At 44.3% G+C, this 26,368-nt stretch overlaps 1 protein-coding gene across 19 annotated transcripts in view; it reads right to left on the reverse strand.

Annotated features, from left to right (window-relative positions):
* Positions 1-389: 389 nt before the first annotated feature.
* The window catches only part of SCRIB (scribble planar cell polarity protein), a 118,568-nt gene continuing 92,589 nt past the window's right edge, over positions 390-26,368 (reverse strand). For 17 of the 19 annotated variants that reach the window (XM_083826317.1, XM_083826303.1, XM_083826321.1 and 14 more), the window contains 10 exons: positions 25,462-25,569; positions 23,550-23,709; positions 21,990-22,158; positions 16,716-16,805; positions 16,216-16,404; positions 10,387-10,526; positions 9,947-9,984; positions 9,014-9,088; positions 6,291-6,342; positions 390-2,719 (listed from right to left, as the gene is read on the reverse strand). In XM_083826317.1, coding sequence (XP_083682443.1) covers positions 2,559-2,719; positions 6,291-6,342; positions 9,014-9,088; positions 9,947-9,984; positions 10,387-10,526; positions 16,216-16,404; positions 16,716-16,805; positions 21,990-22,158; positions 23,550-23,709; positions 25,462-25,569 — 1,182 coding nt within the window. In that variant the 3' untranslated portion in view covers positions 390-2,558. The remainder of the gene's footprint in view (positions 2,720-6,290; positions 6,343-9,013; positions 9,089-9,946; positions 9,985-10,386; positions 10,527-16,215; positions 16,405-16,715; positions 16,806-21,989; positions 22,159-23,549; positions 23,710-25,461; positions 25,570-26,368) is intronic. The other 2 variants (XM_083826318.1, XM_083826313.1) reach the window with 1 other exon arrangement.

The raw sequence follows: 26,368 nt of genomic DNA on the forward strand, positions 1-26,368 counted from the left end.
GCTTTATCCCACCAAGCTGCAGTGACACCAATTAGATCATAGCTTTCTAGCTGCACAGTGGCTTCCAACTCCTCCTGTTTGTTACCCGTGCTACATGTACTGGCATAAAGACACTTAAGTTGGGCTATCGTCTGTGTCACTTTTTTAGGTGAACATACCCTAATTCCTTTTAGGCATTTCACAGGTGTTTGTTTCCCTGTTGATTCCCAATATACCAGCAGCCCCTGGCTGTTCTCTCTTACTCAAAACTTCATCCCCTTTCAGGAAACTAGAAGCAGGAAAATTACCAGCATGATTGCTAGATTATACGTTTGCTAATCATCAGAAAGAAAGTGTTGGTATAGAAATTGCAGACTTCACACAGGGCAAACCACATTAACTAAAGGTTCTAAAATGTAAAGTAAACTTTATTATCCTTGAACCACAAAATAGATTTCTTTGGTTGTACAAATTTCACTAGTTACAGTCTTGATGCGCTAATTTTCCCTCAGAGTCTCTCAGGAGAGAAGGGGAGAGAACCCAGAACCTGGCACCAGGTACCACAAAGGGAAAGAAAAAAATCACGTTAGTCACCAAAACCAATCCAGGATTGTTTCCAAAATTGCTCTTGTTAAAAAGCATATGCTAAAATTAGATTTTAAAAAGGAAAAGCTCAAATTGCTGATGATGGAAGCAGCTATAGCTGCAGCTTGAGATTATCTGAGTTCCCCCTTCAGAGACCTGTAAAATTAAAACATGAAGTCAGTTAAAAATGATCCACTGGATTTTGGCATGAAGGGAGAGTTTCAACTATAAAAAAAATGCATCCAGTCATTCAGCAAATATACAAGCAGAAGTGCCTGCCACTCCCAAGCCCCATCCAGCCACTGAGAGGCTTAAGATACAACTCTGGTCTTACTGATGGACTGGTTCACCAGAGAGCACCATTGTACCTGGGTAGACAGATCAGACTACTGTCAAGTTCAGATGTCTTTCTCTCTATTGGAGGCATTAACAAAAACAAACCAAAACAAACAAACAAAACCCAAACAGACAAAAACAACCAAAAAAAATCACAAAAAAAGAAAAGGGATGTTTTACTTCAGTAGTGGGCAGCAGAGCAGCAGAGACTGATTTCAGAGCAATAAGCGGTGTCAGTCTCCTCCACAAATGCAGAGCTCACTTGATACAGACTGTTCACGGCCCTTTCATGGAAACCAGGAATCACACCCCTGCTCCTTTTTCATTTTTATTTTTTCCTCCTGCATGTATTTGCCCTGTTCTACATGGGCAGGGGCCTGAAGACAACAAGCTGGCAGAAAGCAGAACTGTGTAGTTATTGCAAGGCATAGGCCAGATCCATCTCACTTCATTGTGCTCCCTGCCTAGCAGGCACTCCTTGAGAGTCCCACACTGAGCACCCCTCACGATATCACATTTCATTTCACAGCTAGCGGGCAACACAATGGAGTCACTTACTAGTATCCTCCTATCTGTAAGACCCTATTACTCCTAACTTGACCCCAGCAATGCCATTTCCTACCCTTCCCCATTTCCTGAATCCTAACCCACTACCTTATCTGCTGTTTACACCTCCTACCTCTGCCACCGTATCCTAACCCCCAACTACTCTGCTCTCTATTGCTGTCACACATGCACACTGCTATACCCTTGCTACACCTTTTCGACTCCTTCCTCATTTCTGCCGCAGTTCACCAAATCAGACATGATGTGGACAGAAGACAGATACCTGGCCTCCTCTGACACTTAGAGCAGCATGCAGGTAGAGTGGTTCACGCTGCATGCACACAATTATGTGTATCTCTAGGTAGGTACCTGTCTCCCAGAATAGCACAAAATAGTGTCAGGAGCATTCTTCTACATGGGACAGATTGCTGCACTCACAGAGGCAAGTGAAATGGAGCTGATGCTTCCTAGAGCTGGCACAGGCTCCTGCTTGTTCAGTCGTCTTTGCTTGAGTCAGTTGTCAGTGTCAGAGGGAGGCACTTCACTGAAATTCCTTTTTTTTTCCTTTTTGCCTCCAAGCTACCTACTTCCACACACTCCCAAAAGAAAGTGAGGTGACACAGTGTGGGAGGTGGAAGGAGATGCTTCTTGGCAAAAGACTAGAAATTAAATAGGAGCAAAGGCTGGAACTTCCTTCTAATTCATACCAGAGTAGAAGCTCCCATATTAACTATTTAAAAAAATATCCAAGTTGAGGAAATAACAGCTGGAGCCCTACACACTCTTACACTCATATGTTCTCTGTCCTACCCCCTCCCTCCCCCCCAATATTTACAGGCTAACAAACTGCAGCTGCCCACTGTCCTACCCACACCTCCTCTCAATTGGCCATCTTAGTCTAGTGTTGTCCCATTTTGTTTAGGACATGCCCCAGTGCACTATTGGGTGAGAAAAGAGGGTGGTTCACAGCCTTAAAGGAAGTTAGTTAACCACAACGCTCCCTGGGGTGCTCAGTTCCCATCCAGAGTCCAGGAGGCAGTGCTGTTCCTGGAGCACAGGAAGTTCAAGAGCCCTGTGTTGGGCTATTCTATCACCCAGGTGCATCAGATCATCTACGTTGGGACAGCAGTCTCCAGACTGCGCCGGCTGTGTCGGAGTTTGCGTTTGCTGCTGTACAGAGCCATTTCTTCAAGTGCTGATGCAGTAGGTGTTGATGAATCATGTGTTAGTAACGTTTCCTCTTCCTCTGGCTGCCCATCTTGCTCCTGAGGAACTGCACAAACAACAGAAGTTGAGATTTTAGGAGAAAGTGTCAGGTTAAGTATTTAGCTGATACAGTTAATGATGACAGAGGGATATACCCAGGTACTGAATTTGAGACAGTGCTGGAGTCTTTAGATGTGATATGAAGTAATACCATGCCCAGAACTTTTAGACGATCTGTACCTAAAGTACTGACTATTGTGGAGTCTGGGAAGAAAGTCACACACCTCAGGTGATATCTGCCCCTAACACCCGGGATTCACTGAAAACAGTATGGAAGCACCAAGCTTTAGGAAAAAATCAAGTACACTGAAGAGACTGAGGCGTATGTTAGTGCTCTAAGCATTTTGCTAGTTTCAAAAGAGTATCAAGCCCTGAAGAGCAGTATGAGCACCAGGATGGTATGCAGTAGCTACTGAGAGAGGTGAGCATTTTGGCCTTGGTTAATGCTGAAGTTGCATGACTAAAGGCCCTTTCTGTGAATTTAGACTTCAACTTGGGTCCCCCACCAAAATAACTCACCAGAAAAGATATTCTGGCAGGACTGACCCTCAGTTAACTTGGTCTCAGGCCTTTCAGGATGTATTCCGCATCTGAAGTACACTGCTGTTAAGTGGCTCCTTACTCTCCTGAAAAGAACTGGCGCAGCTTACCCCATGTACTTTTACATACACCTGGAACATAAGCCCCTTGTGATAATATTGCTTGAGCATCTACTGTGAGATACTTGTGTAAAAAGGAAAAAAGTTTCATGAAGCCCCAGAATTTTTCCTTCAAGTACAAACTGGCTCCTGGGAAGCCTGCCTGAAGTCATTGAATTTAATAGAGAACCTCAAATACAGAAGTCTATGAAGGTATATCAGATCAAAGGTGCACAGTCTGCTGATGCGGAGCTGTACCTGGTAGGCCACCCTCTGCTCTAGAGCCATGTTCCAAGATGTAATGTCCCCTTAGTTACACTACCCACATAGGAATATTTGTTATAATCCAGAAGCCTTCCTGAACTAATAACTGTAGCATCAACCTGTTGTTTGAAAAGGCCTCAGAACCAAGTGAACATAGGTGACAAAACTGGTATCTTGAAAGGATTCTGGGATTGACAAATAGATTATTGACTTCCGAACAAAGCAAGCTGGCATAAAACAAAAGCATTGACAGACATGCAGATAAATTCAAACTGGGGAGAGGAATCAACGTGTCTCAGAGGGAATTCATTGCTCTTAGACCACTAAAATTTCTCAAAGGAGTCATCAAACATGCAAATAAGTATGATCTCAACACAGTGTACCGGACTTTTCAAAAAAATATTTTAATCTTCAGCTAAAGCTCTTAATGAAAATAAGCTGCCATAGGATAAGACGACACATCCTTTAGTGTATAAATAGATAAAGCATTGAAAAATTGTAGGAAAAAATTACCTGGCATCACAAAATGGAGTAGCTATCTATAGCAGGGTCAGGTTTTGGTAACTAATGAGGAGTAGAAGTGATTATGACTGCATTGAGAAAAATTGCTGATTATTCCAAGCTGTGTATCAGAGTAGTCAAATGAAACTCAGCTACAAAAAGTGTATTAGGATTTTACAGAGTTGACTGGGCAATAACATGGAAGGTGAAAATTACTGCAAATGTGTGTAGATTCAAGAAAGAAGCAAACACCTCTGAAATTAAAGGCCTCTGGCTTATAAAATGTAACACCACAGTTTGTTGTAGCCTGGAGCAGTATTCTGGAAAGAATTGTGTTAGGCTTCTTTTATGTTCTTTTCTTGGCATTCCCAGTAGCTCGTGTCAGACATGCAGAGGAGTACACAGAAGAGGTGTCGCTAAATGTAGCAATTAGACATGACTAAAGATGTATTAAATACATACCCCTTTAATTTTTGGTAATAGTTTTTTCCTTCCTTTTCCCATTACAGTAAAGAAAAATACAAATAAAAATCACTCCAATTATCACGAATTTTCTCAGTTAAATATTTTATTCCAAATATTGTCTCCACATATTCTAAGAAAAATATCTGAAAAGAGGCAAACGCAGGACCAGCAGGAGGCTGGAACTGTTGCTGAAAAGGAGAGGTTTTTGAGTCCCAAAACAAATGATAATATTTGCCCAAAAATCAATGTATGCTTCATGAATTTATTTATTTTTTTTAAATCTATACGCTGACTGGAATATTGCATTTCCTGGAAGAACGAGATGGGAAAAAAATGGAAACAAAGAAACAAACAAAAATTTGAGAGCTTTCATAGAGTCATTCAGGTTGGAAAAGACATCTAAGATCATCTAGTCTAACCTTTGACCCATACCAAGAGAGTCCAGCTGCATCTTCAGCTGCTATCCTTCCAAATCGATTTTGGAAAACCTGCATCCTTTTTGGTGTATATCACAGCTTCATACAATGGTAACTTAAGGATTAAATAAGAATTAAAGACTGGCTCAAAAAAAACCCGAAACAATCAAACAGAAACCTCTTAATAGAGCACCACCATCTTTTCTCTATGGCCTCTATTCTCTATGAGGATGCAACAGACCAATGACAGGCAATAGTGAAGTCTGAAACCATTGTGCAATTGCTGATTATTTCTTGATCCTTCTGTGACCTGTCTTATGCAGGTTATGGAGACTACGCGAATGGACCACCTCAAAAGAAAAAAACAGGGTTGGGAAGTATACACAGGCATGAGAAATAGATACTGTTCTCAGGAAAGTACGTTTTTGTTGAACATCTCTACAGCAGAACCTCCTTTGGAAATGGTCTGTACGTTAATCAGCAATCTGGAGTGCAGCCTTTACCAAGAGAGATTTGCAAAGACAAAATTGAGAGCTGAACTGTTTCTTGTGTAAAATAAAAGAAAAATAAATAGCTGTGGAATAGGCAGAAGAAACCCAGCATCAACTGTTGAATGAAACAAAAATACTATTAAGGATGAGGCAGGCCCTGCTGAGCTCCACACTACTACTTGAGCCACCTGAAAAGATGTGGAAGATAGTCTGAGCGTGTCTGTTATAGTTGGGAACAGAAAGACGTACTGTAGCTAGCACAGTCCGAAGAGTCAAAGCTTTAATTAGCGTTTATTTAGGTGACCATGCACAAAGATTCACAAGGTGACCTGAAGAGTCACCTGGCTACATCCAAATGCTCTCAAATCCTAAACCAGGATGACTTTAGTTGTTGCTGCTGGCAGTGAGATTCTTTGCTTTAGCAGAATAAGCACAAGGAAGACTGTGAACAATGGACATTATCCACTGCCAGCAGGTGCCAGAGGCCAAAGCTTCCCACCCATGTTCTACTATCATTTGTTACTCCAGAACACAAAACAGGAAGGAGATTAGGCATGCTTGTAACACACAGTTCTCAGCAAATTAGCCATCACTGAAGTGCAATGCAGATATCCTACCCAAAACTGAATGTAGCAAGTTTCAAGGTTTCATTCTAGAATGGACAAAAAAAAAAAAAAGTCATTGCTTCAAGCAGCAAGAAGTTGAAGTCCTCAGGGATTCCATAAGCAGGCAAAGGTGAACTCTAGAACTGTGATGGGACACAAGCAGTAGTACAAAGAAGAATCCTCTGGCCATCAGCTTACCTGAGTTATTTCTGTCATCTATGTATCTGAGGTCATCAGCTGCATCGGGTGACTGGAAAAGAGCAGAAGACAGAAGCATCCACCTCTGTAACAGCAGTGCCAGGTAATTCCCCACCTCCAGCCTTCCAACACACTACAGAGAACTTTTTGCCCTCAAAGGCTCTGGTGATAAAGCAGCCAGGGCATGACCCTCAGTGAATTCACATGTTTACCCCCCAACTCCCCAACATGGGGGTTGGACCCGATGATCTCTCGAGGTCCCTTCCAACCCCTACAATTGTGTGTGTGATTACACATTAACCTTTTGAGCTGAAGTCAACCAGCCCAGTGTCTGAATTGTGAGATTAGAGGCATGTCAGCGCACCACATTACTCTCCCATTACTTTGCAGGGGTAGGGAGGAGGGGATAGAAAGTGACAGGAAAGGCAAAAAGCATAAAGACAATTTAAAAGGAGTAGAAGCATGGGAGGGGAGCAATGACATAAGACAGCTACATTTCTTTGAGAGTCTTGGATCCTAATTCTGTACCTGCACTGTTCCCAGGCCTAGCTTCTTAGGCAAAAACAAGATTTTTCTTTATTCAGGTGTGTACAGATAACTGACATGGGATAGAAAGTGCTTACATCCCAAGAGGTGGCAGAGACAGCTCTGGAAAAATGGCTAAATGATAGCTATGAAACTGTACCAGTTCCTGCTAACATTAAAGACTTCACAAAATGAAGCCTGTTCCAACAACCAACCAGAGCTGTCTGTAGTTCACCAGGTCAGAGTGACAACACAATGAAAAATCAACTTTGCTCATGGTCATAAACTTGAGGTGGCTTGAAAATCAGCACTACTCTGGACACTGGCATAAATGTCCCAAGTACTGCTTACTTCACTCAAGTAGAAAATTTGATCTAGCTGTGTATAGGACTTCAAGGACAGAAAGATCAAAGTACTCTGTAAAAGTACTGTTTGCATCAAAAATGGCTGCTTTTATTACTTTTAGTATTCTTTCTAAGTTTGTACACAATACTTACACTGAGCTCAACACTTCCGAGCTATACAAATGTTTCAGAAGAGCTTAGTATTCCACAGGTTTAATAATGACAAATTTCTGAAACTTTTGGCCACCATTGATCAAAATCTTCTTTTAGGAGTCTTCTTGTTCAGCTCAAGAACACAAGTAGAAACTCAGTTGTAGTAGGATAAAGAATGATGGCTCTATTCACTTCTATGGAAAGCATTAAGGAAGTTTCACAGCTGTGAGAAATACTCTCATTTACGTATAAATTTTGCCTATTTTATGCAATCAGTGAAATTGGTGAGGGTAGGAAAGAGTGGGAGATGATCTCAGTTCATTGAGTGACTTAGAAATAAAGTGAATGCAAGGTAGAAATCATGTTCTTCGTGAACAGCAGAGAGCAGAACATAGGGAGCTGTGTTGACTTTGGCATGTATTGCTGAGGAACACAGTGCAGCCAAATAGCATTGTGCTGATCCAAAGTGACTGACAGTTGCGTGACTATGGCCAGGAAGAAATGCAGCCTTGTAATTAACTGCACTGCTGTGAGAGGTCCAGAGGAACTGCCTGATCACTTGGAGGTGTAGCCTTATCACTTAGAGGTAACTTTTCAGCTGCATAAAGACACAGTGCTGCACTATGACCTCAGCAGAGGCTCGGGGAAACTCAGGTAGCACAGGGCTGCCAGTGGGGCTTGAGTTGCCACTCCCACTCTCTACTCACTTACTTGGTACAAAACCTGGACAAGTGTGCACCACAACAGGGAAGGGATTCTTAGAGAAAAAGATCAGTGACTACGAAGGGCTGGGCAATACAACCAGCAAAAGCCGTCAGCCAAGAATATGAATCAAATGTTTAACTGCCTGAGACTCCTCAAACTGGAACTCTGCTAAAGTCAGCCTGGCATTGGGAAAAAGACCTCTTGGGACCTGGAACATTTGTGTCATGGCAGCAGGTTAAAGCCTAACATGCCAGTATGTGCTAGCTCCCCACGCAAACTACAATGTAAATGCAGGTATCTGCCTCGTTGTCTTTTCATAAAGCTAAAACAAAAAAATAATTACAGATGTATAATATCTGCTCAAATCATCTGTCACGTGCAATCAGTTAATGACTAAATCAGACAAATGCAAAAACAGGCAGCTCACATGAATGACAAAGCAGCTTAAATGACATGAGTTTGCTTCCCCCCTCAAGGAACCTTGCCAAGGTGCTCATGCCCCAGACTTGGTGTCCTCTTACCACTATTACTTCATAATTAATCTACAGCAGCGTTACAGCATAAGACAATTGTCAACAGCTGCTTCTTGGGCAGGATGCTGGATACATTCCAGTTTGAAGTTAACATTAACTCCAATTTGCAACTTGTTGGCAATTATTTCTATAGTTTTTTCTTCCCTTTTAGTTCTCATCTTTCACTTAATATTTCATGATCAGTTAAAGTGAAGATGCAGTTACTTTGTATTTGCAAAGGCTTTGACACTAGTTTTAAAACTGTCTGGAGCAACTTTTTAACAACTTGACTGAAGTCTCCAATAACCTCTCAATTATACAACATGGTCAGTCGTCATTGCCCCATACACAGCGACTCTGAAGAGGACTTCCTCAAGTCATTCAGCCTCTCTACTGAAGGTCATCACTTCAAGTGCTGGCAATTCTATCACATCAAACCCTAACCCATCCAACAGATGGCAGAAATTCAGCATGCAGTTTATACCTGGATTTCGTAAACAGGTTTGGAGGAAGGAATAGCAGCAAATTCCCGGTAGTCAAACTTCTTTTCAGACATGGACTAGAAGGAACAGCAAATGAGAAGAAACAGAGAAGAGAGTAAGGAGAGAGAAATGGATGGAGAGAGAGCAGCACAGTGAGTGATCTACGCAGAGTTGGAAGCAGAGCGTCATTCTCAGTTATGGACAACAGTGTCTAGATACAGCCTCTGAAAAAAAAGGCAACTCATGGACACAGTCTTTCATCTATTCTGGTGTGAAGACAGGTGCTCCAAGTTGCAGAGAAAGCATATGCTCTAGTAAACTGCACATACAAAACAGGGTTCTTATGTAACCTAGTGTGTGTGGGAAAATCAGTGGCAAGATTCCTGGTAGTTCTAGCACGGCTGATATTTCAATTTGGAGTTATCTGTATTGTGTGACCTTAGGCAAAGCTAGGTCCTCTTTCTGTGCAGCTGCTCCCACCATTCTGTGGTCTTACTGATTTTGACAGTTCTTTGCAACAATGTCCTGTTGCATTTATACAGTGCTTAGAAAAAGTAAGATGTTGATTTCAGTTAAAGTTCTCAGTATTGTGCTATTGAAGAGACAAGGGGGCAAAGTCTCTAAAGTAAAAGGCTTTCTGAACATGGAAATGGCGTAAAAGAACCAAGAAAGGGATGAAATAGTAAAACAGAGAAATGGAAAACAGATGCTACAGAGTAGCTGTAACAAAGGGGGATGCCTCTAGCAATCAGTATGACAGAGTTCCATCCACAGTGCCCTCCTCTTCACAGTTCTGTACATCACGCAGCCAGATTCGGATTAAATGTTTAAATAGGGATCCCATTGTCCAGATGCACTATTCACACCCAAGGTGAGTAACTGAGAAACCCCAGGATTACAGGTGAGAGAACAGAAGCAAGCAGAATATGTCATACCAGCCTTCCCGGTGAAGTGACGTTCCTGGGACTGCAATCTGCAAAAGATAACACAAAAACATTATTCAGTGAATGCCTGTATTATATGCAACACATACACACACAAACCCACACATTCCACTTAGCAGTATTTAAGTGTGATAAAAGACTAGACTCAGGGAAGGCACCGCAATCTCAGAAAAAATGCCTCTCTCCTTTTTAGTCATGATGCTCCTTTCAGTTCTGCTCTGGTTCCCTGGAACTGTAACTCAAATGTATTGGTCTCTCAAGTTTTCTACGTGTCAGGATTATCTCCTATGCAGAGAAGTGTCATGTGCTTAGAAGGCACTTCCAACCTCAGCTGAACGAAGAAACTGCTTTCAGCAAGTCTGTTTTCAAATAAGTTAATCTACAGAAGCATTAACTTTTTTTCCTCAGAGATACAGATAGCTGTACAGTACCTTCCAGTGGTGTTGGTGATGGGGTAGGAACAGGTGAAGGTGACTCTGCCAGCTGCTCCAGAGTGCTGCGTTTTTTCCCCTCCTTGGACTTGGCAATGACCATTTGGGCTTTAAGAGCATCCTGTTCAAGGGATTTCATCCTGTCTCAGAAAGGAGGAGGGAGGGAGAAAAAGACATCAGATACTGCCTTCTCTGTAAAAGATAATGCCCTCTTCTGTGCCCAGCAACTGGACCACAGTCAGTAAGCTGAGTACAGAAAGGCAGATTAGGCACTTTTGGTTCCCTGAGGCAGACAGATTTTCAAAGCAGGAGAGGAGAACAGCTTGGTTTGCTCTCATCAGACTGCTGTCCTGAAACACGCATGCTGTCATGTGTGTTGAAGAGACAGAGCTTGGAGCCAAGCATCAACCCAATGAGATGCTGCAGGCCTTCTCAGAGGTGCCATATAGGAAGGAGAGCAACCCAAATTAGGGAACAAGGAGGGGAATGGCCAGGACTCAGATAAATAGGGTTTGTTTCACTCTCCTCTTTGCTCTCAGCGTGCTGCATCTTAACCCTCTTATGCCATTAGGAGATTATGAAATACCTAAGAAAAAGTAGGTTCAGCCCTCAGAAATGTCTGCTCCCACCCAGCCACACAGACCCAGCATCCCCCCTTCATTCTCATTAACTGTTAATAGTCTGTGGGACCTTAGGGAAATGGATACCAGCAACTGCTAAAAATCTTCTCCCTACCCCTAGCAGGCTACAGCTTGGAGCACTGCATTAGGATGTGGGGACACAGACAGGACAGTTGAGCATGCAGCCAGCAGGGTTGGGGCTGTGCACACCTGGATTGGCTTCCTGACCCAGGGATTCTTGAGGCGTGACTCTGCACTGGACTAGACATCTGAGCTGGCCTGGCCCCGGGAGCAGGTGCCCACTGTCGGGACTGGTACAGCTTCCTGGCCAGATCCTGCTCGTACTGTTTAATACTGTCTTCAAGAGTTGAGGATCTGAGGAGGAGGAAGAGGAGGAGGAGGAGGAAGAAGAGAAGGAGGAGGAAAAGGAAGAGGAGATGATGGTGATGAACATTACAGCGGACAAGCACAGGGAAAGAAAGAAGCAGATACATGAACATACCCTGGCAAGGGGAAGTGTGAGTCTGATAATAGGCATAGCCTTGATTAAAACAGGCTCCTATATATCTGATCCTGCCCAACACCAACTGCTGTAGAAGAAGCAGCAACCTCCAGAGGGCAGTCTGGGATGATGTACCCAGAAGTGTTAGCCTTCAGAGCCTAAGTAGGTGGGCCCTCATGTGCTGGGAGGAAAGGACTAGAAACACTCAGCAGACCAGTGGAAATGCCCAGCAGGTAGTTTCAAAGAAGTGTGTGCATGTATGAAGCAGACTGAGGGCATACAGGACATGAGTGTGTGTATGTGCATGCACATTTGATCGCCTCAGTGTACATTGGCATACATATATCTGACCACCTTTAGCATGCACCTTTGACCATGATAAAATGGGATCATGGAATCACAGAATATCCCCAGTTGGAAGGAACACATGACAGTCATTGAGCCCAGCTCCTGACTCCATACAGGGCAACCTAAGAGTTAAACTATATCTCTAAGAATGTTGTCCAAATGCTTCTTGAACACCACTAACAGGCTTGGGACCATGATCATGTCTCTGGGGAGCCTGTTCCAGTGCCCAACCACCCTCTCAGTGAAGAAGCTTTCCCTAACACCCAGCCTGACCCTCCCCTGTCCCAGCTCCATGCTGTTCCCTCGGGTCCTGTCGCTGTCACCAGAGAGCAGAGCTCAGCGCCTGCCCCTCCGCTCCCCTCGTGAGGGAGCTGCAGGCCGCCATGAGGCCTCCCTTCAGTCTCCTCTTCTCTAGGCTGAACAAACCAAGTGACCTCAGCTGCTCCTCATACATCTTCCCCTCTAGTCCTTTAACCATCTTTGTTGCCCTCCTTTGGGCAGACTCTATTATTTTTATATCCTTCTTATATTGCAGAGCCCCAAACTGCACACACTACTCAAGGTGAGGCCACACCGATGCAAAACGGGCATGCACATTATGAAGGGTCTATTTGCCGCAGGCCCTGAAACACTTGCAATTGCAGAGATGAGTGCATCCATATGCGCACATTGGGAAACCTGCCGAGATGCATATAGGCCTTGCTGGACTGCTGTTCCCCCTCTATATGTGCCTGTACCTTCTCAGTCACACTCTTCCTATGGCACCACTGTCAGCAGTTGCGTGCACTGAGAACACTTATGTAGCATGGTCCTCAGTGTGTTTCTCCCTACAGAGGACAGGGGAGTGGGTGTGTGGGGGTGAGGTGAGGATGGGGGGGGCACCACATGTCCTGTAAGGGCACTGATGACACAGGGAGAAAAAGGAAAGCCCAAGATGGTGCGAATTGATGGGGTCACAAGTGACAGCACACAGATCAGAGAACTGGAAAGAAGCAGAAGATAGAAGATTAGAAAGAAAGTAATAAAACCAGTGGCATGCACTTAAAGAAAATACAGATTAGTGAGGCTGAAGCACCATGTGCAGGACAATCCAGTCCTCCCTCCCACACAGCACATGTGGTGCTGCCTGGGGACCTCTGGAAACAAGACATGAGCCCCAGCTGCCATCATGTCATTGCACTTGCTCTAGCATTTACAGAAGATGGCTCCTAAGACCAGATCTGTGAGATCTGTGGTAGTAGGGGACAGTCCATCCTTGTCTTACCAAAAGGAGCTCAATATGGTAACTGACTGATTCCTGCTGATGCCAATAAAAGCAAGGACTTAACGCTACCCAAAGAATCAGCCAGACACTTCTCTTGAGAGCTGAATAAAAAACTACACCTTGCTATCAGAAGCAAAGTGAAGCTGAGAAGCTGGTCTGCATAACTTCGAAACAGTTACACGGAATCTAACAGCTCAAAACCAAGGCAGCTCCAAGCAGCTTCTCCTCATGCATTTTCTTAACTCTCCCTTCCCTAGTTCATTTTCTGTGAACAAAACATGCTTAAAAGGCATGAAGATATGTGGTCTATCTCCTGCCAAGAGTGGACAAAAACACTATACTCAACACTCACTAACCCTTCTACAGTGTAATGTAAAACTTGACTGTAATCTAAGCAATTTCGACAAATGCCCAGCTGACCAAGAAGCATCAGCAGGTGTATGGTAATGTTATAGGAGCAAATTATGTGATCAGTTAAAAAAAAAAAAGAAAAAAAGAAAAGTTGTTTATTCCCAGCATTTTTCAGATTTCTTTATCTGCTAGCAACAGTAACAAGATCATGTAAGAACACAGACTCCTGAGGCAAGTGATGTACATTCTGTGACATGGCAGAATCCTTGTAATGTCTATGTTTTCAAATGTTTGAACATGCAATGTCATGTTCCTCCACTTTATATCCACCATAAACAAGGCTTTTATTATAGAATTACCTGGACATGTTAATGTTTAGGCTTAGGAGTAATCGGAGCTAATACAGCCTGCTCCAGTGTATGAGGAAATATGCATGGGAAGTGGAGGCATGAGGGAGATAAAATCATAGAATCAAGCATAGAACCATAGATTGGCTTGGGTTGGAAGCGACCTTAAAGACCATCTAGTTCCAACCCCCCTGATGTGGGTAGAAATGCCACCGACTAGACCAGGTTGCCCAGAGCCTCATCCAGCCTGGTCTTGAACACCTCCATCCACAACTTCTCTGGGCAACCTGTTCCAATGCCTTACCACCCCTGAGTGAAGAATTTCCTTCTAACACTTAATCTAAGCCTCCCCTCTTTTAGTTTAAAACCCTTTTGTCCTATTATTTTCTGCCCAAGCAAAAGGTTGCATTCCATGTTTTTTATAAGCCTCCTTTAAGTACTGAAAAGCTGAAGTCTCTGTGAAGCCTTCTCTTCTTCAGGCTGAACATCTGCAGCTCCTTCAGCCTGGCTTCATAGGAGAGGTGCTCCAGCCCTCTGATCATCTTCACGGCCCTCCTCTGGACCTGCTTGAACAGATCCACACCCTTCTTGTGCTGGGGGCCCCAGGCCTGGATGCACTATGGTTTGTAACCACATATTGGTTCTACAACACCTGCCCAGTTTCTAGCCCTATAATACAATGACAATGCCTCTATTATGGCAGGCATTGTTCATAAACTTTCTTCCATGTGTCAGTATTTTTGTAAAAGGGTTGTTCCTGCCTTAATGTGAAAATACAGAACTGCCATTTGCAAACGATGCCTCCTGACAAGTCATGACACAGAAGCCATGGGAACTACAACAACTAGAACAGGAGTGTGATGCCAAATACAGCAGAACATTCAGTAAGTCAGAGTAGCAGACAGAATCCCATAGTATCTGGAGGATGAGACAATAGCACAGGAAGGAAACAATCCTGCCAGAGCACAGTGTGGTGAGATCCTGACTCATCGCTGTACCTGTATGTAGACACCCCCATGTCTGGGGTGCACGTGAAGGAGAGATTGTTGAGTATAGATTCACTCAGATTGGAAGGGACCTCTGGAGGTCATCTGACATTAAAGCTGCTCAAAGCAGGGCCAGCTTCAAAGGTATAACATGCTACAAGAAGACAGAAATCATTTTCTTCCAAATTAAGGTTTTGTGTAACAGGTAGGCTTTCCAGTGACTTGATCAGCTTTCTGACACTGCAGGGTAGTGCACTGAAATTAAGGCAATGCTCCAGGAAAAAAAATAATCTGAGACAGACCAAAGGGATTATCTAAGGCAATGGAGCTGGAGCATGCTAAGAAAATTCTTCCTGAAAGACAAGAGCCCTGGTACTGTGAACATCAGTTGAGCCCAGCTCAGCAAAACTATAACCAGATAGATCTGTTATATGATCAAGTAACAATGGGAAGATGTGTACCATCAAAACCCTAGATAAGCATAAGTAGTCAGCTCTCATCATTGATAATTCCACTATACATTTCTTCATCCTCAGAGCCTCAGAAGAAGGCAGCACCATTATCATCCAAATCTAACCACAAACACTGATATTGCTAGGTGGTACAACTCACAGTAATCCCTCCAACATCCTATCTAGCAGTCTGGCAACGATGAGTTGCTAGCAGTCGTGTTCTTCTAAAAGTTCTCACTCAACCCCCCAGAAAGACTGCTGCAGTTATCATCTGAGTGCCTGTTACAGGAGCATTCAGGGAAGAAAAATAATTTGTTACAGCAGCAGCTTGACTAATTCTTGAAAGGAATTATATTACACAGTAAGGGTCTGGACTAGCCTCCAATCTAAAGATCTGAGGTAGGAAGACCTCTTTCAAAACAAATTTTTAATCACTCTTTCACAGCTCATGGAAGTTTGTGAGGATAAGAACGTCCTCATGTTGCTCATTTCTTGGCTTCAGCGAGTCTACCAGTTTAGCAACACTGAATATGTGAAATGCTCTTTCTGTTTTTCATTTTGAATGTGTCACCTCACAGCTTTGATAAATACTATCTTTCCCCACGTGTTACAAAAGAGGGGGGGAACTGTGTGCTGAGAGGAAAGAGATACAGTCACCATCACATAAAGCTGTTTGAGTTGTGTATTTTATAAAACTCAGTCTTCATGACTGTATGAGCACTGTTGAACTATGAGACATCTCACTCATGTAGCTGTCAGAAGCAGATGAGCTCAGCCAAGCAGTAGATGCTTTGCACTGTTTGACAGAATCAAAGTGCAACTACAACCTCTCCCAGCTTATGACATAGGGAGGTTTCTTTGTTTTCCATTTTTAACACCATGGATTCCAAGACATGCAGCAGCTCCCCTTTCCCTGAACTAGCGTAGTGAAGAGAATAGTGACAGTTCATCTGTCTCACCGTGCTGCCCTCCACATTGCTCGTTTCTCTGCCTCCAGAGCACGACGTTCTGCTGGAGAAAGCTCCTTCTCTTGACTGCTCAGGAGCTCAGGACTCTGCATTCGCAATCGCTCCTGGTGTCGCCGTTCAGCTTTGGCTGTCCGCACAGGTGCCACTGGATCCCCTGCTCCAAGATTTAATGGACTCAGCCTTGGCAGAGAGAGAAAAGCAGTGAGAAACAGGCAGGCCTGGTTCAGTACAACTCTGTCTGCTCTTCTGAAGGTGAAACGTGATGATCAACATCCACAATCAACTGTTCTGTACCACAACTAGGTCCAAGGATATCATCTTGGGAGATGGAAGGAGGACACAAAATTAAACTTCTGCTAAGAAGTTGGTTCCGATCAATTTCCCTTCTCCACAAAATTCTTCCTTTCACACCCTGTATTTGCTAAAAAGTAGGAGTCACCTGCTCTGTCATCTGGCAGTTTCTACGCAGAGGATATTGCTCATCTACTTACCCAGATATAGAGTTGGTTCTCTGTTCAGGCTTCATTGCCTCTTCCAGTGAATTCCTCTGTGAGCTGTTGTTCTCATTAAACTCTGAGGACCTAGACCAAAAAAGCATGTCAGCTAACAGTATCGCAGGCTGGCATATCCAATGAGTGTTCAGAATATCCAAGCTCTAGAATGCAGTAATTAGTTCAGTTTGAAGACACAACCCTTAATGCTTTTGCAGAACAGCTTTTTCTCCATTGCTGCAAGCATTTCCTTGTTGATTTCATAACTATTCATGTTCTCTATGTTCAGAATTCATTTTCCTCATTTTGGCCAACATCTTTTCAGTGGTTTGTGGGGATAGGAAAAGGGGCAATGGCCAAAAAATGGAGCACAGGAAGTTCTGCACCAACATGCGAAAGAACTTCTTCACGGTGAGGGTGACGGAGCACTGGGACAGGCTGCCCAGGGAGGTTGTGGAGTCTCCTTCTCTGGAGATATTCAAGGCCCATCTGGACGCCTACCTGGGCAACCCACTCTAGGGAACCTGCTTTGGCAGGTGGGTTGGACCCGATGATCTCTTGAGGTCCCTTCCAACCCCTACAATTCTGTGATTCTGTGATTTGGAAGTCAGCCATGCCCCCTCCACTAACACACACACTCTTCAAATGTAATACATTGTGCTTGCTGACCAGTTCTTGCCTTGCCCTAGTCTGGCTCTTTCCAGCTCCCTTTACACAATGGGCAGCCCCATCATGTACATCGAATGGCTGCTTCCAGCTTTTTCGTTTGCTGATGCTCGATATGCATAAACGTTAACAAAGGACGATCAATCCTCCTGAGTTGTAAGTGAATGCATGTCTGGGCTAGGGACAAATCCTGTGAGATCTCAGAGCCATGATTCTCAGTGCAGCCACTCTATGCACACTCTGCTCGACACACTGAGGATTTATGCTCATAACCAAATTGCTGCATGTCAGGCTGAACTGTAGGTCACACAGCACTGCTTTCCAGAGGTTAAGCACATGCCCCCAGTCACTGCAGCTCAGCTGGCAGTCAGAAAGCTTATTAAATGTTTGAGCCCTTATTGTTACTGCTCAAGTTTATTTTTATTAAATTCCAGTTTCTGTTTCAGCATGACAAGAAAAAAAATTCAAGATGCACACATTCAGCCTATTCCATTACCTCTACTTTGTACAAGCATGAATCAAAAGTCTTATATAAGCAGTTGCCTATTCTTACACAGATAAGCACTGTAAGCTTGAAGCTGAACACATTCTCAGAGCCTTCCACTGTTAAAATCACTGCTGACTGAGCAAAGCAATCTGATGGAACCAGGCTTACTCTTCTCTAGCCTCCCACATTTCAGTATGAAAAAAGCAGGGATAAGTAGGCCTTCGTATCAAACCAAGCAGCTGGTGTGCATTTGGCTGCTGTCCTTTAGAGTTGACGAGTAATAGGCTAAGGGCAGCACAGAAGGTGGAAGGTTCTCAGTGCATTCATCATGTGAGAAGTTGCTCAACAGAGACTGGATAGGAACAATGGAGAGAAATAAGACTCAAAAAAACCCCAAGATGAGTGTTTTCAGCCTCTGTAAAACTGACCCCCAAAAAAAGTGTTTGGGAAAAAAAGAACATCTGTAACACAGACTCAGAAGAGAAAGCCATAGAATCAGAATGGTTTTGGTTGGAAGGGATCTTAAAGATGATCTAATTCCAACGCCCCTGCCATGGTCAAGGACACCTCCCACTAGACCAGGTTGCTCAAAGCCCCACCCAACCCAGCCTTGAGCGCTTCCAGGGATGGGGCATCCACAGCTTCTCTGGGCAACCTGTTCCAGGGCCTCACAACCCTCAGATTAAAGAATTTTTCTTATATCTAATCTTAATCTACCTTCTCCTAGCTTAAAGCCATTACTCCTTGTCCTATCACTACACTCCCTGACAAAGAATCCCTCCCCAGCTTTCCTGTAAGCCCCCTTTAGATATTGGAAAGTTGTTATAGAATCTTTCTGGAGCCTTTTCTTTTCCCAGCTGAACAACCCCAACTCTCTCATCCTGTCTTCACAGGAGATGTGCTCCAGACCCTTGATCATCTTTGTGGCCCTCGTCTGGACTTGTTCTAATACTTTTGTGTCCTTCTTGTGCTGTGGACCACAGGGCTGAACACAGCACTCCAGATGGGGTCTCACGAGAGCAGAGCAGAGAATGGTTGAGGTTGGAAAGGACCTCCGGAGATCACCTAGACCAACCCCCCTGCTCAAGCAGGGTCACCTAGGACCTTGGAAGGGACCTTAAAGATCATCTAATTCCAACTCCTGCCCACCCTCACCCCACACAAAATGGGCAGGGACACCTTCCACTAGACCAGGTTCTTCAAAGCCCCATCCAACATGGCCTTAAATACTTCCAGGGATGGGGCGTCCACAACCACTGGACAACCTGTTCCACAGCCTCACCACTCGCATAGTAAAGAGTTTCGTCCTTAGATCTAATGTAAACCTACCCTCTTCTAGTTTAAAGCCATTATTCCTTGTCCTGTCGCTCCACTCCCTGACAAAGAGTTCCTCCCCAGCTTTCCTGTAGCCCCCTTTAGGTATTAGAAGGTTGTTATAAGGTCTTCTCCAGGCTGAACAACCCCAGCTCCCTCAGCCTGCCTTTGTAAGAGAGGTGCTCCAGCCCCTTGATCATCTTTGTGGCCTTCCTCTGGACTCATTCTAATACTTCTGTGTCCTTCTTATGCTGGGGGTCCCAGCACTGAACACAGTACTCTAGGTGAGGTCTCATGAGAGCAGAGTAGCAGGAAGAATCACTTCCCTCGACCTGCTTTTGATGTAGCCCAGGACATGGTTGGTTTTCTGGGCTGTGAGCGCACATTGCTGGCTCATGTCGAGCTTCTCATCCACCAGCAACCCCAGGTCCTTCTCCTCAGGGCTGCTCTCAATCCATTCTTCACTCAGCCTGTATTTGTGCTTGGGATTGCCCTGGCCCAGACACAGGACCTTGCACTTGTTCTAATACTTTTGTGTCCTTCTTGTCCTTGCACTTGGCCTTGTTGATTCTCATGAAGTTCACTAGACATACCTCTCGAGCCTGTCAAGGTCCCTCTGGATGGCATTCCTTCCCTCCAGTATGCTGATCACACCACACAGCCTGGTGTCATCAGCAAACTTGTTGAGGGTGCACTCGATCTCTCGTGACGCCCATCTACAAGAAGGGCCGGAGGGTAGACCCGGGGAACTACAGGCATGTTAGTTTGACCTCAGTGCCAGGGAAGCTCATGGAGCAGATTATCTTGAGTGCCATCACGTGGCACTTACAGGGCAACCAGGTGATCAGGCCCAGTCAGCATGGGTTTATGAAAGGCAGGTCCTGCTTGACGAACCTGATCTCCTTCTATAACAAAGTGACACGCTTAGTGGATGAGGGAAAGGCTGTGGATGTGGTCTACCTTGACTTCAGTAAGGCTTTTGATACCGTTTCCCACAGCATTCTCCTCAAGAAACTGGCTGCTCGTGGCTTGGACTGGTGTACGCTTCGTTGGGTTAAAAACTGGCTGGATAGCTGGGCCCAAAGAGTTGTGGTGAATGGAGTCAAATCCAGTTGGAGGCCGGTCACTAGTGGAGTCCCCCAGGGCTCAGTACTGGGGCCAGTCCTCCTTAATATCTTTATCGATGATCTGGGTGAGGGGATTGAGTGCACCCTCAGTAAGTTTGCAGATGACACCAAGTTAGGTGCGTGTGTCGATCTGCTTGAGGGTAGGAAGGCTCTGCAGGAGGATCTGGATAGGCTGGACCGATGGGCTGAGGCCAACTGTATGAAATTCAACAAGGCCAAATGCTGGGTCCTGCACTTGGGGCGCAACAACCCCAAGCAGAGCTACAGGCTGGGAGATGAGTGGTTGGAAAGCTGCCTGGCAGAGAAGGACCTGGGAGTACTGATTGATAGTCGGCTGAATATGAGCCAGCAGTGTGCTCAGGTGGCCAAGAAGGCCAACAGCATCCTGGCTTATATCAGAAACGGTGTGGGCAGCAGGGCTAGGGAAGTGATTGTCCCCCTGTACTCAGCTCTGGTGAGGCCACACCTTGAGTGCTGTGTTCAGTTTCGGGCTCCTCGCTACAAGAAGGACATGGAGGTGCTCGAGAGAGTCCAGAGAAGGGCAACGAAGCTGGTGAGGGGTCTGGAGAACAAGTCTTATGAGGAGCGGCTGAGGGAGCTGGGCTTGTTCAGCCTGGGGAAGAGGAGGCTCAGGGGCGACCTTATTGCTCTCTATAGGTACCTTAAAGGAGGCTGTAGCGAGGTGGGGGTTGGTCTATACTCCCACGTGCCTGGTGACAGGACGAGGGGGAATGGGCTAAAGTTTTACCAGGGGAGGTTTGGGATGGATATTAGGAAGAACTTCTTTACTGAAAGGACTGTTAGGCATTGGAATGGGCTGCCCAGGGAAGTGGCTGAGTCACCATCCCTGGAGGTCTTTAAGAGATGTTTAGATGTTGAACTTAGTGATATGGTTTAGTGGAGGACTTGTTAGTGTTAGGTCAGAGGTTGGACTAGGTGATCTTGGAGGTCTCTTCCAACCTAGACGATTCTGTGATTCTGTGATCTCACTGTCTGTGTTGCCAACAAGGATGTTAAATAGTGCTGGTCCCAATACTGACCCCCGAGGAACACCATTTGTTACTGATCTCCACCTGGACACTGAGCCATTGACTACAACTCTTTCAGTGCGACCATCCAGCCAATTCCTTACCCACTGAGCTGTCCATCTGTCAAATCCATGTGTGTCCAACTCAGAGACAAGGATATCACGGAGGACAGTGACAAATGCTTTGAATAAGTTCAGGTACATTAAGTCAGATAAGGACAAATCCAAAGGTGGGTGCTGCAGTTTTATTCTAGTTTTATTCTATTTAGTGCAGCCTTATTTTTATTTGAAGTTTTATGAGAAGCCTTTTCTCATTCCCCAGCTCTGTGCCCAAGAATGAGAAAACAACATCAAAACAACATGGAGAACAAGTCCAGGAGAACCAGGAATCAATACCCTAAAAAATCAAAGCTAGGTCCAGCACCAAGGCTTATCACAAGTTAGCTATTACCAAAAATTAATGGCTCTACATACCAAAGCACAGAGCTGAAGAAGGTATTCTTCTGAAAAGAAAGAGCTGGAAAAACAAAACTCCATACTGTGTGGTTTTATGTTGAAGCTGAGGTAATGTCCAGCCCTCTTCCCTGAAAATTACTGATGCTGAGACACCTCTGACACATGTAGGTGGCACTGAGCTAGCAGCCTTGTCTTACCGAGTTCCTGGAGGTTGGATGCTCCTTCCATTTAGTCTCTCAATTTTGTACTCAACTCCTTCAATGATGACACTGGACTGCATGCTCATCTCAGGCACTTGTTTTATCATCTCATCCTCTTCCACTTCTTCTTCCAACAGAAGGGTATGTTTCTGCTGCAGCTTTCGAGCTGTCAAAATAATACAGACTCATCTTACACCACAAGGCACTCACTAAAACCCCACAGGGATGAAGCCTCTGGGCAGGAACTTATGCTCATCATCCCTTCAAGTCTGTGCTCTTCACCATTTCCTTTGTTTCTCCTCCACTCCACTAATGTTTCAGATGTAACGAGCTCTACTGCATTCCCTCAGTCCTGCCCTCCCTAGTCAATAAGCCTCCACTCCTAGAGGCTTACCGTAGTTTAACCCAGCAGGCAGCTAAGCACCACACAGCCATTTACTCACTTCCCACACACAGTGGGATGAGAGAGAATACTAGAATATACAAAAAAAGTGATGCAGAACCACCACTGACTGATGCCCAGACACTCCCTGAGCAGCAACAACCCCCGCCCCCCATTTTATTGTTCCACATGACATCATATGGGATATCCCTTTGGTCAGTTTGGGCCAGGTGCCCTGGCTGTGTCCCCTCGCAGCTTCTTGTGCACCTCCATCCTCCTCACTGGCATGACAGCATGAGAAGCTGAAAAGTCCCTTACTAAGTGTAAGCACTGCTCTGTGGCAACTAAAATATTAGTATGTTTAAGCATTATTCTCATCCTAAATCCAAAACACAGCACCGTACCAGCTACTAGGAAGAAAATTAACTCTATCACAGCCGAAACCAGGACTGGAGTGCTGAGGAAACCCCTCCTCCTGGCACTGAGTCAAAGGGAACCATTAGGCAGGCAGGTAGCTGCACAGGACCCAAGAGGAACAGGGACAAAAGGGGTCTGTGAATAGGCTACTCTCTGCAGGCAGGTGTTCTGACCAATCTACTGTAACTGCAAAGTAATAACGATGCTTGGCCTCTTTTATTAAATGCTTTTAAAATAAGAAAATGCAAGTGGAACACTTGTGCAAGTAAGCGTGCCTAATTCAAAACATGACTAGGGATCTTTATGACAAGATTTAGAAATTTCTAAAGCTGTAGTTTGCTGGCAGTGGGAGCACAGAACAGCAGAAATCTTTGGGTAACTGCTAGAATTGCAGAGATCCAGAGGGTGTAATATATGATTTTTAAGTATTTTACTGGGATATTTCTTCTTGAGTAAGCTAAAATTTCATTTATTATCTGGACAATCTTCACTGTGAGATTTCTCTTCCCCAGGATTTTTTTTTTTTAATTCTTGTACTCAGAGTTGTCCTGATCAGAGATTGTGTTTTACACAGTAACAGTGGAGCAGCCAATAAACTCATTAAAGTTCACATATGTCAAGCAGTTACCATGCGTTTTTAATAACCACCCACACGCTTTTGCAGGTCTTGGATTCCTGGTGTGTGTGCTATCTCATGCCTCCCATAGAGGTAGGATTCACTTAACAGGCCAAATTTCCCTGCACAGATTGAAGCATACCTTCTTCTTCCTTCATTTTCTTCAGGTCATCCTCTCCTACCAAGGAAACACGCTTGGGAGGCTTATCCATCTGCTGCTGCTTAACCTCAACTTCAAAATACTTCTGCCTCTCACGGAAGGATCGCTGTTCAGGGCTGTGCAGTCCACTTGGCATCGGCACCTGTGGGAGATGCACCAGCACTGTCCACAGAGCGACCAAGCCAAGGCTCTCTTCCCATACCACCCTGAATGCATGCCCTGTGCGTGCTCACCCCACTCACATGCTCCATACCCACACCCTCCTCCTCCTCCCCAGCCCTTCAGTGTGTGCCCGCACTGGGATCCTGTCTCCACATCCACAGTCCCGAAAGCCTGAATCCTCTTTGAGTCCCTCTCCTAGTTCCTGCTCCAGTCACCAGAATTCACCTCTGGGGCAGTTTTGGGTTTCTCTGTGCTGGTCTGACCAGGCAATTCCTAAGGATACAGAGAAGTGGGCACACTCTGGACAGAGGGTTTTCTATCATCACTCCTCGCCCACAACTAAGTGTCAATGATGCAATATAAAACAGCAGCAGTCAGGGACATCAGCTGATGAACTGGTTCACAGAACAGTCACAGAATTAACACAAGGCAAGGCTGCTTCAGACTTAGCAATTCTGAGTAGTGGGCAAAGAGGATTTAAGTTAATTGAGGGATAAACAGAAACAGATGGTGACAAAAATTTTTGATTTTAAAAGGGCAGAAACTGAAACTTACAGGGAAATCAGTGAACCAAACAGGAGCAGAAGGCTTAGCTTAAGATGGAGATTTTCTTTAAATCAAAGATATAACTACGTAAAATTTACTTCTAAGAAGTGGAAATTTCACTATCAGGAAGAAAAGAAATTCTTATTTAGCAGAATAAAATAACAGCATATTGGAAGAGTAGAATTACAGGGAAAAGAAGAAATTGATCCACAAAATCCATCCGTATACCAGAAATCAGAAACTGTAAGGGTAAAATGAGAACTGCCAAGAGTTATCAAAAATCTCACCCCTGCAGATCACTGTTCAAGAATTCTGAATGAAAAGACCCAAGAAACTCAAAGTCTGACAAGCATCTTTTTTTAATTGACTTGTTTGACTAGGTGGACATTTATGTCTAAAAGATAGCCAATATCTTGTCAGAATCAAGAAGCAGGCAAAAACAATTTGAGAAGCAGAGCCACCAGTCTAATTTAAGCACTGTAAAAAGCTCCAGGACAAATATTCAAGGATGAAAATACAACATGAAAATAAATGGAAAAAAGTATAATGGAACAGCTGCAATGAGGATTAATCTAATACCCTCATTTGATAATATAATTTTTTAAACAAAGAACTGCAAAGATCTGTAGTCTTGAGACTACAAACATCAGTTTCGTGACCAATCTTGGTTAACATTTGCATTGCCAAATTAGAATCAGAAACCATGGAGGCATGAAAAAAGTTGATGAATGACAAAGAAGACCAGAACACAGATTCGCAGAAATGCAGAGTTGTCAAAGGTCTCTGCACTTTATTTCATTCATCCACTCCACAGAATGGAGATAAGTACTGTTAAAATTCAAAAAGGTTTGGAATAGCATCCTGGAATGATAGGTTGCTTTGAGGAGGATGAAAAGAATTGAATTTAGTAGTACAAAATACAAGGTGAGCTACTTCAGGATCAGTAATTGCTTCCTAAACCATGATACAGCAGCTAGAACTTGAGAAATCATCTGTGTACAAGATGAGTCAAGACATCTAACTCATGAACCTAGTTCATCCTCAACATCACACACAGCATATTTCTTTGGGGTAAACAAGTTGCTACCTCCTTCCTATCCTCACACTTCCCGTGCTCACTTGCAATGTTTTATCTTCTGTGTGTTCCACTGTTCGGGCAACATTCACCCCAGTCAGCACTAGTTACCTGTGTCTCGAGCAGAGGGTGTGACAAGGGTACTGCTGCAAAGGTCTTGTATGCTTGCTTGACATTGATGGGAATCTCGTCAGGAGAGGGTGGTGAAGGTGGCTTTGGCTAAAGGGACAAATACAGAATATAAAAAGAATCACAGATTTATAAAAAACCACCACCACCAACAAAAACAAACAGAAAACGAGGGAAACACTGCAAAATCCTCAGCGTGCAAAGCCTGGAATACAGAAGGGACAGCTACGGCAGCCTTGTACAGCAAGGTGAGCAGTGGACACTGTATAATGCAGCACATGTAACATAGCCCCATTTTATTTCTTGGATGGTGGAGGACTGATACTTCTGGTGGTACAGATCCACACTGACTTCACCAGAATTTTGTGACTGATCTCTTGGCCAAGGCGTCAGACTACTCTCTTGATCCTTAAGGATTTCCAACCAATTCAACTAGAATGCACTTATTTGAATCAATGGGCTTTGGACACTGGAATACAGCAGATATACAGTTGACTGACCCTTACTTAGAACTGAATTAGCCAATTTTAGTCTACTAAAAATGGAAGATAAGCCCTGGCTTTATCTAGTATTTCTGACTAAATGAGACTTCCTCGTGGGAAGGGATCTATCAGTCTCATTCTACTTTTTTTTTTTTTTTCCCCCAGTGGCTATTGTGCTTCTGCTTCTAAAATGACCAGTCCATAGTTCTGCACACTTCAAGGCTAATGGTCATAGCCTCCTAAACCAGTGGCAACCCACTCAGGGATCAATAATCTGGAGAAGAATAGACTTTGATCTCAAATTTTCCCTTCACTTATTCAGAGAAATGTCTGTAATTTGCTATAATTTCATATAGGTTTCAATAAAAGGGAAGAGCTATATTACAGGTACACAAGTCATGTCAATT

This window comes from Anser anser (assembly GCF_964211835.1).
Source record: "Anser anser genome assembly, chromosome: 2".
Classification (NCBI taxonomy): Eukaryota; Metazoa; Chordata; class Aves; order Anseriformes; family Anatidae; genus Anser; species Anser anser.